General features: G+C 35.9%; 1 protein-coding gene across 2 annotated transcripts in view; it reads right to left on the bottom strand.

The window, feature by feature from the left end:
• The window catches only part of METAP2 (methionyl aminopeptidase 2), a 40815-nt gene that overhangs the window by 13529 nt on the left and 13363 nt on the right, over positions 1 to 13923 (bottom strand). For both annotated transcript variants that reach the window (XM_074271298.1, XM_074271299.1), the window contains exons 3-4: positions 6416 to 6481; positions 1331 to 1433 (exon numbers count right to left, since the gene is read on the bottom strand). In XM_074271298.1, the coding sequence (XP_074127399.1) occupies positions 1331 to 1433; positions 6416 to 6481 (169 nt within the window). The remainder of the gene's footprint in view (positions 1 to 1330; positions 1434 to 6415; positions 6482 to 13923) is intronic.

The raw sequence follows: 13923 nt of genomic DNA, 5'->3' as shown, positions 1-13923 counted from the left end.
GTTATAATGATACAAAATATATAAATCCTAGCTAGGGAGCAGCTTGAGAAAATGGGGAACACACTGCAGGAATATCCCATCACTCTTTCCATTTATTTCACCTACTGTGGTAAATTTGGCATGACAGAGTAAAATAGTAGGCTATTTCTAAGGGTGTCCCTTTTGTTCTCTTTTTTTAATTGCAAATACATTGAGATAGGTTAAGTTTAAAAGAATTCACAGTAAAGCAACAACAATTTGGCAAGGCTGCTCTCCAGTCTGGAATGGGATCTCTAATTTCCTTTAAAATCTCCTTACCAACCTCTTTTGAGCACCTGATCTGGCAATGCCTCCCCCAACAGATTCTTGCATTTTTACTTTGCATATATGTATATATACCTACATATACTCCATTCAAAGTAGAATAGAACACTTTGCTTTTTTGTCTTTGTAAGCCCCACATGCAGCACAGTATCTGGCACAGAGAACAGTAATGCAAATGATCTAAGAACTAAGGCACAATAAGATGAATTCTTTGGCCAGTGAGTGAAGGAGGAAAAGTAGGCTCTCCATGTCCAACAGCAGCAAAAAGATTCCTGAGGAGTATCGACCCTGTACACTTGCTCAAAGAAGATACAAGAGAGTTTATCATCTTTTATCCTCACTGGTCTAGTTCCCCCTCAAAGGTCCAACACTTTGTTACAAGGGAGAAGGCAATCAACACAATTACTTCCCTTGCCCTCAGCAGTTCATCAATCTCACTCTTCAGGTTCCAAATACCTCCTTTGACATCACAAAGATGAAAGACATCAAATAACAGCTTTGGCTAGTCAGAAATGGATGTCCAGTCTTCTGCTTTATAGTCACACTGACCTTGTGATCATGTGCCACTTTTATAGAACTATTAACAGAAGGCAGACTACCATTCTCAGCTTATGGTATCTATTTCAAAATATAAATTAATCCTCTCATAAAAGACAATTCTGTAATAGACCATAAGCTTTTTGAAAGACATGAACCAATATATGTTTGAATACAGTGAAGCTACACTTAGACTGCAATAAATATTAAATATTTAAATGAGTAAAGTGCTAGATTTCAAGAATACCATTACATAGAAAAGAAAAATTAGCCTGAGTATTAAAGTATATAAAAATGGACTGATTTATGACTCACATAGCACCCCCCACTATAGGCCAATGTGACGAGAAAATCAATTAAGAAGAGTCCAAATGTAGAAACTGTCAGCAGAGAAAGTGCTAATCTGAACCCATGGAAGGACTTTCTTTCCCTGGAGTTCCCTATGTCAATGAGGACATAGGGGCGATCTGAAATAAAACACACTACTCACCCATCTTGTGTTGAGGGATACTCGCATTCTTGGCCCTTTGGAAATACACCATTGGGATACAGGTCACATATGGGAACTGAGGGTGGGTCTGTCTGTATCTTCGCTGTGGAAGACAAATAAAACTATTACAGTTTATTATCAAGACAAGACTACCTCAGCCAGGCCTCTACCTATGTCTATTTTGTATCCTTTTGCTCTCATTACACAGCAGCTGAGCTAGAAAGAAGAAAGAGATGGTTAGCCATGGGGATCATGTTTATCCTATATCAGGTAAACAACAAAAAGATAAAGCCTACTGGAAATAAAACCAACAGATTTTAAGTATAAAATGACACATTCAATATTAATTTGCCTTTGGAGAAAAAGCACATTTCACCCAAGAATTTTATATAAATTTCATTTTTACTGACCATAAATGTCCAACTTTGTCCTAAACCAGTATGCTAAAACCCAGATTCACAGTAAATGAAATGCAATGTAGTGATTTGTTTTACAAAAAAATTCTACTTATGTTTAAAATCTAATTTGATTTACATTACTTTTTTCCCCAAGGAAAACAAACAAAAAAACCCCATAGACTTTGTTAAGGATATATATATATATATATATATATATATATATATATATATATATATATATATTGCATTGAGTTAATTTTCTAGCTCTCTAAAACACTGATCACAGCCTCAGATGCTTATTGAAGTGTCTGTTTCTTCATCTCTAAAAATGGAAATAACAGTTGTGAATCAAAAGAGTTATTAGGAACATCAAACAAAACCATATTTTGCATTTTGTAATTTACTAGGGCACTACAGTAACAAGGTTTTCTTAGTTTTTCCTAGAGGTCAGTGAAAAGAGATTTTGCTTTATTAATATCAAACTGTTTATAGCATTGTTTTACTCCTTTTGGATTGTTTATTTTTTTCCTTGTTGGTTGTTTTGATTTTATTTTCACAGTTATCAGATCATTTTTGTAACTCATGAAATAATCAGAGTTCTCTTTAATACTTCAGCGAATTCGTCTGGGCATTATTTCCATTAGTTCATATTACAAGCCACATTCTTCAGATGTTTCACTGAAATTATAGTGGATCCATTCAATGAACCAGAAAAGAAGTCTTCTCTCCAAGTTATTCTAGACTGAGGTACCCATGAAGCCCTCAAGCTCTCCTCTGGTATTCTCAGTGGAGGACAGCAGGATGACTGACCCAACTTCTTTCCCAATTAGTTTCAACAGTATCCTTTAGACCACTTCTCTTGATTAAGATATAAATATGCAATAGCTTATTTGTGCCCACCATGCAAATTCTCCAATGACCTTTTGATAGTCTGCAACTATCAAAATAAATTCCTCAGAGATTGTGGGGCAATATCTATATTGAAAAGATGGGTCTTTGGACTTGTTTGAAATATGTAATTTCTCAAATCCAATCTAAGTTTTCCTTACAAGAAGGCTACCTGAAGGGAGTCAGATCACCCAGTGAAATGTACATAGTCTAACCAAACCCTTTAGTTCACACTGAATCAAATAATGATCAATAAATATGAGAAACTAAAGTAACTTCTGCTTTGCAACTGCACAAGAGATTGCCAAGAAATTTAGGGGCTCAGAGGCAACAGGATCTGCCTTCTATCAACAAAGTCAATGCCATTATTTCCCAGGGCAACATCAGAAAAAGGAAATTTGCAGCCTGTAAGACTGTGTCCGGAGGCAACTAGCTACAGGCTTTCCTGAGAATATAACAGGGTTTGGAGCTTAGAAGTACTAAGGAGAGATAAGATACCAAAAGCCACAGCACTCGGAAGGTACACTCCAGACTGGAAAATAGGCACTCTGAAATGAACTTCAAAGATGGAGAGGGAGGGAGCGCTAAATCTGGAAGGTATGATGCATATCACCTATCTCCTGACAAAACTATGGACATAAGACACAGAAAGACAGATGGAATTTTTGACAACATCACTATGTGGATGAGTTTTGTTGCTAGGTTTGTTTATCAGAAAAGATATTTTCTTTCTTTTTCTTGTTTTTCCCTGGAAGAAAAAAAAAAAAAATAGGACTTCCTCCCTCCAAAAAAAAAGAAAAGGAGGGCCACTCTAACACCATTTAAAAAATTACAGTGAACAGCAGTAGGAATCACAGGCAGGGCAATTTTGAAAGTCAATGGGTAGAATTATGTTCTTTAAAAAAAATTTTTTTTAATCTATAAATACAATCTCTACACTGTCTCCCTCATTCAATTTTAGACCCAACTCACTGTCCACCAGCAGTCCCTATAACAAATAATTATTGAAGTCCTAATTCAAAGAACAATCTATTCCATATCACAACATGTTTAAAAGTCAACTTCCATACATTTGGTTTTTCTGTATAACTTGTAAAAAAAATCAGTCTCTTGAATAAGTATTAAGAAGGGCTTGATCATGTTCTCAGGCTTTACTGCTAGATAAAAATCAGCTCACAATCACTCATAAATACTATCTTTTCAACATCTACAGGAAATCCTTCCATGTGGAACTTGTATAAGATACTGTCCATAACAGCTGCTAACACCTTTACCAAGTATGCTTTCTTCCTCATTTTATGCCTCACTTGTCATTAATGATCTGAGAATCTTTTGGCCTCCTGAGACTTTTAGATTAAGTTAGATTTCTATGAGAAATGATAACTGAGGCCAATAGCTTCTGTGTTTTCCCAACAACTGATATGCATTAGTTAGATGAGGCTGTTGCAATTGTGTACAGTAACTTTTCTTCAGTCTTTCTTCTTTCAATGCTGACATGGTTCAATTTGGTCTAAGTGGCCAATATCTAACATTCTAATAATAACAATCTAATATTGTTATTGCTAACTGACACTTACCCATCAGTAACACTTACTTCAAGATACAACTTCATATTCTGTGATATTCAATGTTACAATGTCTAAAATCTTTCATCTGTCTTCTGAAAATAAGTATTGATGATATATAAAGATAAGCTTCTGAATCATCTACAAGCTTTTGGCTTCTTCCTCTCAAACCTGGCCAGTTATCAAGCATTTCAGCATTTTTTGCTATCTTCTCCAGGCCCACTTTCACAGTGAAGTCATTAAGTATCACAGCTTAAATGGCTTAGTTTTTATACAAAGTCTCAATCTAGTTTCTACACAAAATTCTCAAACTCTTCTTTCTCAGCTCAATAGCTTCCATAATAGCAATCTTTTTTTTTTTTTTTTTTTTCTTTTTTTAAATTTCTCCAAGGAGAAAATCTTAAGCTCTCCTTCCAGTTGGTTGCAAAATACTTTTGTCTTCTGGTTTTCTTTAATTGACTACATCAATACTGAAATGGTTCAATAGTTCCAGAAGTCTACCATTTCTTAGTCAGTGGTTCAAGTCCTCAAGTCCAAAGCTTACAAGTCATCTAAAAATGCTTCCTTTTGCCCTACCATATTCTTACCCTTTTTCTTCCCTCCTGTAGTCCTTTAGAATCTGGCTTCAGTGCCTGCAGGTGAGCATAATGTTTTCTTAAGAATGCTGTACCAAATGTACACCAGAGGGCTTACAAAGAGGTGCTTTTTACATTATGCTAATGGTTTTTAAAGTGGGGTGCATGTACCATAAGATATAAACAATCCATTGTGGTATAGGGAAAAAATCTATTAGAAATCCTATATGTACTTTTCAATATTTAGCACACAGGTTAAAAATCAACACTCTTATTTCATCACCTATCACTCTCAAGGGAGCCTGAGGAAAGAGTGAGAGTTCCACTACCCATACGGGTGAAGATGGCACCCTCCTTCATTCACTTTCAGCACATGTTACAGCACTTCAGTCTATAAAATATATGTGCATGTGTTTTGAGTAGAGATTTTATTATGTAGTTTTAATTAAACTAGGTTTCACAACAAGAAAAAATACCTTAAAAAGAATCCTATAAAGCTGTCACAATTAGCAAAAGCAAGGTATCTTAAAAACTAAGCATCTGTTGCCAAAAATGATGAGTATCATATACAGAAACTCTCATGTCCCCTGAACACTTAAAAAACTTGGAGATGGAATTTTCTAGTCTTTTAAAATCTCTCCAAAGATTTTAGAAGCCGTTTAAAAAGGGTATTACTTTTTTTTTTTTTTTTTTTTTTTTTGAGGCAAATAGGGGTAAGTGACTTGCCCAGGGTCACATAGCTAGGAAGTGTTAAATGTCTGAAACCAGATTTGAACTCAGGTCCTCAAGCAGGGTGCTCTATCTACTGGTCTACTTAGCTGCTCCAAGGGCATTACTTTTTGATTACTTTGCAAGAAAAATTGTATTAGTAAAGACATAAATGTATTTATTACCAAAAACATTAAAAACAAAGAAAAAACCAAAAATTCAAACCTACATGAACCAAACCTTCAAATGGTTGTATCACAATTAACCAAAGATCACTGAAAAGTATGAAGCACAATCACATTCTTTTCACCAATACTAACAATTTTACTGAGCAAAAAGGCTTTTAAAACTAGTAACAGATTATTTTCATCTTGCATGTCATCAAATTTCTATTTCTACATGTTTATAACTTAGCAATATAACAATAGCTGTAAGTGATTTGCAAATTCATATATATATATAAATGAACATGTGATCAAATACTTTTTATAGATGGAGCAGGTACAATTAAAAAAAAGAAAACCTGACAGTGTCTTAACCTGTACAATCTTGCTTCCCTAAAATTTTTCTCATAGTAAAAAGTCTATAATATTCTCCCCAAAAAAGTTACCCCAACAAAAGTTGCTATTGTAATGTTATTAATTTTACTAAATTTTATGTTGGGAAAAACTCTGCATTACTTCCTTAACATAGACCAAGCCAGATAAATAGCTCAAATGCTGCTCTGGAGTTTCCAGAGAATATTCAGAGAAAGAAGGCCTTCAATGCTATGGTCTTCAATGAAGGATTTCTGGAAGGCTAGAGATGAGAATCATACACAACATGAGAAGTTATGTGATTTTTACAGTCTATAAGACACACTAAGGGAAGAAGTTCTAGACCAGCCCCAAATCCAACACTGTCAGTCAACTGCTTAAGTTTTATCAAATAAAACCAAGTTTAGAAACTCACGTCCTTTCTTTTTCTTCTTCTTTTTCTTCTTCTTTCCTGCTGCTCCATCTCCATCACCATCTCCATCTTAAAAAAAAAAATAAAAAAAATTCATGGATTTACATTGCAAATTATAGGAAATAACAATTAAATGATAAGGCAAATATGACCCAGTATTGTAAAGTATCTATGGAGATTTAAGCATCTAAATCTGGTTCAAACAATAATTATTAGACTTCATTTTGCATAAATGTGACAACTCAGTTATTTAGAGATGTCTTACAGTTTAACATTTAACATATATTGGACTGCCTGCCATCTAGGAGAGGGGGTAAGGGGAAAATTTGGAACAGAAGGTTTTGCAAGAGTCAATGTTTAAAAATTACCCATGCATGTTTTGTAAATAAAAAGCTTTAATTTAAAAAAAAAAGAGAGAAATTTGTCTAGAGAATAAAATTCAGCAAAAAAATTCTGTGAAAATTCATTTACAGCTGGGGAGGGTTCCAAGTCCCCAAACCTTACTTTGGGGCATCTGCTGAGAATAACATAGTAGTTACATGAAAACTGAGGGGAAAAAAAATTTTTTTTTAATTATCAATAATAAAAACTAAATCATATGATTTGGATAGTCAAGAACCAAGATTAATAACCAGATTTAGTAGGTAATAATTAGAAAAATTCCATAAATCTGTGAAAATTAATTTAATGGATTTATAATTCAAACTAATGCCAAACAATCAAATCTGCTAATCTCAGTTCTATTAGACGTCTTACTTATATCACTAAATTAAATTTGAGTTTGCTGGTCCTGGGTTCAAAAACTTTCTAAATGAGTGATTTTGAATTCCACGGCAGAACCTTTAAAAAAAAGTTACCTTTATGCTATGCTGCTATTTTTGTAGTGGGAAGGAACTGGAATTTGAGTGGATATTCATCAGTTGAGGAATGGCTGAATAAGTTATGATATATGAATGTAATTGAATACTATTGTTCTAAAAGAAATGATAATCAGGCTGATTTCAGAAAGACCTGGAGAGACTTACATGAACTAATACTGTTACACAGATACAAGATACAAGTATACAGGAACAAGATTATGGAATGATCGATCAACTGTAATGGACCTGGCTTTTCTCAGAAATGCAGGGATTCAAGGAAATTCCAATAGACTTGGGATTAGAAGTGAATGTGAATCAAAGCAAAGTATTTTCACTTTTTTGTTGTTTGTTTTCTCTCTCATGGTCTTTTCTCTTAGTCTTGACTTTTTCTTACATATGATAAATATGGAAATATGTTTAGAGCAAGTATACATATTTAACCTATATCAGATTGCTAATTAGTGTTGAAGAAGGGAGAGATAAGGTGGGAAAATTTAGAACATAAAGTCTAGCAGAGTTGAAAACTTATCTTTGCATATGTTTGGGAAAACAAAATACTATTGGGGGGGGGGGAGGAAGGAAAACAAGAAAAATCTGGTAAGACTTCCATGAGTTGATGCAAAGTGAAATGTACTGTATACAAAGTAACTAATATTGTAAGATGATCAGCTGTGAATGACAGCTATTCATTAATACAATGGCCCAAGAAGTCTGAAGCAAATGTACCCCCAAAGAAGTAATGTCTGAATAGAATGAAGCATCCTTTCTAAACTTTATTTTTCTTGAAGTTTTTCCCCCCAATCTAAGTTTTCTTTCATAACAACACTAATATGGAAATGTTCTGCATGATTAAACATGTATAACCTATATCAAATTACTAACCTTCTCAATGGGGGTAGGGGGTGTTGGAAAGAGGAGAATAAAGAAAATGTGGATTTCAAAGTTTAAAAAAAAATGTTAAAAATTGTTTTTTACATGTAACTGGGGAAAGGCAATAATACCACCACCACCCCCCCAAAAAACCCCTACCCCCCAACCCAAAACCTCATCAGGTTAGGATCAACCAATCAATAAATATTTACTGATTGCCTGCTCTGTGCTAGGCATTGTACTAAGTACTGGGCAAAGAAAGGGAAAAACCCATCTTCAATGAGAGTTCATAATTGAATGGAGAAGACAGCATGTAAGCTAGAAAATATGATAAATGGGAAATTTATTATCAGAGAGAAGGCCTTGGAATTATGGGTGTGAAGGAAGCAAGGGAGGTCAGTAGTGGAATAGATGGTAAACACTTGGAGAGAATGCTTGCAATCAAGAGATCTGGGGTACCTTGTTTATAGGACAGCCAGGAGGCTGATATCACTGGATCAGAGAGGGAATGGCAGAAAGGAGTAACAAGAGTGGAAATGTTGGTGGCAAGAAGCAGGGGAAGCACTATGTTATGTAAGGCAGTGATTCTCAAACTTTTTAAATAAGGGGCCAGTTCACTGTCCCTCAGACTGTGGGAGGGCAGGATTATAGTAACAAAAACTCACACTCTGTCTCCATCCCTCAGCCCATTTGCCATAATCCAGCGACTGCATAAACATCCTCAGCAGGCCACATCTGGCCCACGGGCCGTAGTTTGAGAACCCCTGATGTAAGGCATTCTACAAGTTGATTCTAGAGGGGACAGGGAGCTATTTGAGTTTATCCAGAAGAGAAAGGAGAAATGATCAGACTTGTACTTAAGGAAGATCACTTTAGTAGCTGAACAGAGAATGGATTTGAGTGGGAAGAGACTAGAGGCAAATAGTGCAGTGTCAGAGGAAAAGGGGATATTTAAAAGATGCTGCAAGAATGAAATTAACAGATCTTTGCAATGGGGGATAGGATGAGGTGGACTGAGAGACAGTGAAGATCATCCCTCACATGTGGTGTCCTTTACAGTAACAAAGAAAGTTTAGGGGTAGAGATGATGAGTTCTACTTTGGACATACTGATTTTAAGATGTCTAAAAAGCAAATGGAGATTCAAGATTGGAGATCAGTAGAGAATTTGGGACAAGACAGGTAGTTTTGAGAACCATCAGCAGAGATGATAATTAAATTCAAGGGAGCAGATAACATCACCATTTGAAGAATAGAAAGAGAAGAGGACTACAGTTAGAGGTAGTGACATACATGAAGATTCAGCAAAGGAGCAGTCACAGGTAGGTAGATAAAAGCTTAGAAAGTGGGTATCCATAAAACCTTAAGAGAAGAGATTATCAATAGGGGAAAGTGACAATGTTAAAGACTGCATAGAGGTCAAGGATGGAGAAAAGACCATTGGATATGGCAATTAGAAGGTCATTAGTAACTCTGGAGACAGCAGTTTGGGTGGAATGATAGGGTGAGAAGCCAGATTATAAGAGGGTAAAAATGAGAAGAAAAGAAAGTAGAGACACCTATTACAATTGGCCTTTTAAAGGAACTTAGTTAAAAAAAGGGCAAGAGATACAGGATAATAGGATTCAGTAGCAGCAGTGATCATGGGGGGGAAGGGAGGAGAGGGGAGAGTGATAGTAGTAGAAGTAGTATTAAATGAGAGTGGGTTGCTTGTTTATTTTCAGGATAGGTAGTATGGATTAAGCCAGGAGGGGAAAGTATGCTGGAAGAGATGGGAAGGAATGCAATCGCCTAAACAGTTAAGCCTTAGCAAGGAATAAGGCCACTTCATCTTATGACAGTGATAATATCAGTAGGCATCTGACTGAAAGAAGATGAGGAAGAAGGGAGAAGAGGGAGCTCATGGAGAATGGCCTCAATTTTTTGTATAAAAAGGTAAGATTCTCATCTGAAAAAGTGGGAGAAGTAGCCACAGGAGGGATGGAAAAAGACTTAGAAGAGCCCTTGAAGAGAGTAAGATAATGGGTTGATAAAGCAAAAATAAGATTGCCAAGGAGCAGTGAGAACTCAGTTGAAGTTGTATTACATAGAATTGTAGTAGACTCAGTGATAAGTTACATGGACCCAGTGATAAGCAGCACACATGAAGGCTCAAAAGTGATGAAATGGTAGGAGGGATCCAAGGTTGAGGGTTAGAATGAAATCAATTTAATGTTCATCAAAGCAAAGGTGATTTATGTCTGTGTCTGTGATTGGATAGTCTCTACAATGCTGCAGGCCTAGTAACTCAGAAAAGCAGATTAAGTAATGGAAGGAAGAAGTAGCTCTGGTTGGCTCATGCTAATAATTCTATACTCAGAAATGTCTCATATAACATCTAACCCAAGCGACCCTCTGGAGTAGACTCAACCAGAATAATTATTTTTCTTTTACAGATTAGGAAGTTCAGAAGAGCTATGTGATTTGCCACCCCATGACCAAAGGTAGAATTTCAACCAAATTCTCTAATTCCAAATCCACTATGCACTCAACTGCAAAAGACTACAGTTTATAGAAACAGCCACAGTGCATCACCCATTGATTTAAAAATGTTTTCTAATTTATATTGAAAAAAATCTATTTAATAATAAAAGCTAGCATTCAAGTGCTTTCCCTTCTCATAAGGACTTCATAAAACAGGTAGAAGGAATGTCCTCAGAAGGAAAGCCCAAGGCTACAGAAGTTAAGCTGCACAAAGTCAAATAACTAATATATGTCAGATATGAGTTTATCTTAGCTCTTCCATTGAATGTAGCATACTGCCTTCCCTTAATATCAAACTACACAAGTGATAAAACATTAATGTATTTCCTTTTAAAAAGTAGTCTGTGTCAAGGTCCAGTTTCTAAAAAAACAACTAGGAACCAAATAGTTTGGTAAAAATAAATCCACTGTAAGCAAACTGCCAGCTATCTGAGAGTGCAGGGAGAGCTGAGTGGGAGGAAGGAACCTTGAAGCAGGCACCTTCCATTAAGGGCAGACAGCAGGGATGATCAAGGCAAAGATGCTTCAGGCAATGAGGAATGTTTCAGAAAGATGACATTTTTGAGGGGGATGGGGGAAGAGCAGAAGGAAATGTGAAATTGCCAGGAATTTGGTAGAACAAATCCAATAATTTCTTTCTTAAGGTATGACCAGATAAAAGATTTTTCCTACTACAGTAAGGAAAATGTTAACAGACCCAGCCACAAGGTTTTGTTTTGTTTTACAATATCTTGCCTTGAAGGACCCAAGCTCAGTAAAAATAATGAAAAGAATAACTTCTAAGACTTTCTACTTAAGGGAAAGATCAGGAAAGACAGAAAAGTGATTAAGAACAATTTATTTTGTTTTTAAGGAATCTGTAAGACCTATGATGTTTCAAGGAACTCTGAATGTGTGAACACTCTCCTTTCAATGCTCTGAGCTCCTAAGGTGTGTCTGAGGCAGGACTGGAATTTAGCTCTTTTCAACTTAAAGGCCATGAAGATTCTAAGAGCATTCAAAATTCACAAGAAGCAATGCAAATTATACCAGTGTTTGAATCTGGATTCATTAAAATCTTATTCTAAACAATTCTTCCAAATGTTATGTTTTCTTATCTTAACAGAGAAGTAGTATGGAAGGAAGTATTTGGAATAGCCTGGGTTTGATCACCAACAGATTTACTGGCAACTTTCCAGGACAAATAAGTAAATAAACTAAGTAACCATACACTGATAAAATAACAAAGCTGTCATTTACTCCCATATTTTAACTGAGTACTATTTTTAAGACATGTGGGGGCCATTCCCCTGAAGGCCTATATTTTTAACACCAACATTCTTTTGATATTATATGGGTGCAAGTCTCCATTCCTTTCTTTATACTCTATTAGATGTCACCACTTCTGTTACTCTTTTTGCAATCTGGCTTCTTAAATGATGGATCATTCAACTGAAATTTCCCTCTCCAAAATTACCAATGATCTCTTAAACGCTCAATTTTATTTTCAATCCTCATCTTTCTTGACTTCACTGTACCATCTGATACTGGTAATCACCTACTCACAGACACATTCTCTTAAACCAATCAGGATTTTTTGTGACATTGAATACTCAATTCTTGTCCTATCTATCTTAAGGCCCTTTTCCAGTCCTCTTTTCTAGATACATGTTATGTTCAATTTTATCTGTGAGATATCTCACAAGATCTCTCCTGGTTCTTCTCAATTTACACTTGCAGAGCTCATTAGCTGTCAGGGATTCAAAGACCATCCCTCCATACATACATACATATTTACACACACACAGGATTCTCAGATTTACATATTCATGACTTACTTTCTAAAGCTCTCACACCACATCACCAAGTGCCTTATTAGATATTTAAAACCCACTCCTTCCTCTAACTTCCTTATTACTATCAAAGATACCACCCATTCTAATAACCTAGGTTCACATTTTTGGGATCTTAGGTGGGAAAGTAGAGCTCCACACCTAAAGTCAGGAAGACATCAGACACTTACTGTGGGATTTTCTGGGCAAGTTAACTTTACTGTCTACCTCAGTATCTTTATCTATAAAATGAGGATAATAGTAATACCTCATAGGATTGTAATGAATCAATAATTGTCAAGCACAATGCCTACACCACATAGTAAATTCTCTATAAATGCTAGCCTTTCACATCTATTCACATTACACATCCAATCAGCTACCAAATCTCCCATCTCAACAACATCTCTTCTATATGCCCACACTCCTCCCCCTTCTCTCCAAAACAGCCACCACCCCAATCCAGGTCATCATCTGAACTACTGAAATAATTCAGTTGTTCTCTCTGCCTCTAGTTTCTCCCTATTCAACTACTCTCCACAGAGATATCAATTTTCCAAAAGCACAATTCTAATCACCTGAACTCTAGTCAATCAACAAACATTTGTTAAATACCTACTATGTTTTAAGCACTGTGCTAAGTGCTAGGAATACAAAAGGCAAGAAATAATCCTCTTTTCAAAGAGCTCACAGACTAAAAAGACAGGATAAATTGGAGGTGGTCAACAGAGAGAAGGCCTAGCATGAAGACAAATCAAAGACCTTGCAGAAGGTGAAATTTCATTTGAGGTTTCAAGGAAGCCAGAAAATAGAAATGAAGGAGAGAGTTCCAGGTATGGAGGGATAGCCAGAGAAAATGCAATAAGTCAGGAGATGGAGATTCCTATCTAAAGAACAGCAAGAAAGCCTGTGTGTCATTGACCTGCAGAGTCCATGTAGGAGTTTAAGGTCTAAGAAGAAAGGAAAAGGAAAAAAGGGATGGGAAGATGAAAATGGGCCTTAAAAACCAAACAGGATTTTCAATTTCATCCTGGAGGTGATAAATGTTACTGCCCTTCATTTTGATCAGATATAGGAATTTTACTTGATTGGCTTTTACTTCTAAGATCAAATATAAACTCCTTGGTTTGGCACTTAATATATGTTTACAAAGGGTACCCTTTTATCTCTCAGCATGGTTTAGCCATCGAATCCTTCTTGCTTTTGTGAACTCCTTTTCTTCTCTCCCCTCCTTTCTTCCCCCCTCCCTCTCCCTTTCCCTCTCTCTCTTTCACACATTTCCTTAGTTCCCTCCTTACTTCCAAGGCTTAGAATCCCTGGGATTCAAGAACAAAATTAGGTGTCACCTTTTACAGGAGGGCTTTGCTACTCTAAGGGATGCTGGTACCTCTCTTTGAAGGTCACTTTATCTATTTTGATGTATCTTACAAATGCTCATTTAGGTATAT

Source organism: Sminthopsis crassicaudata, chromosome 5, assembly GCF_048593235.1.
Source record: "Sminthopsis crassicaudata isolate SCR6 chromosome 5, ASM4859323v1, whole genome shotgun sequence".
In the NCBI taxonomy this organism is placed as follows: Eukaryota; Metazoa; Chordata; class Mammalia; order Dasyuromorphia; family Dasyuridae; genus Sminthopsis; species Sminthopsis crassicaudata.
This window is presented reverse-complemented; position numbering and strand designations above follow the sequence as displayed.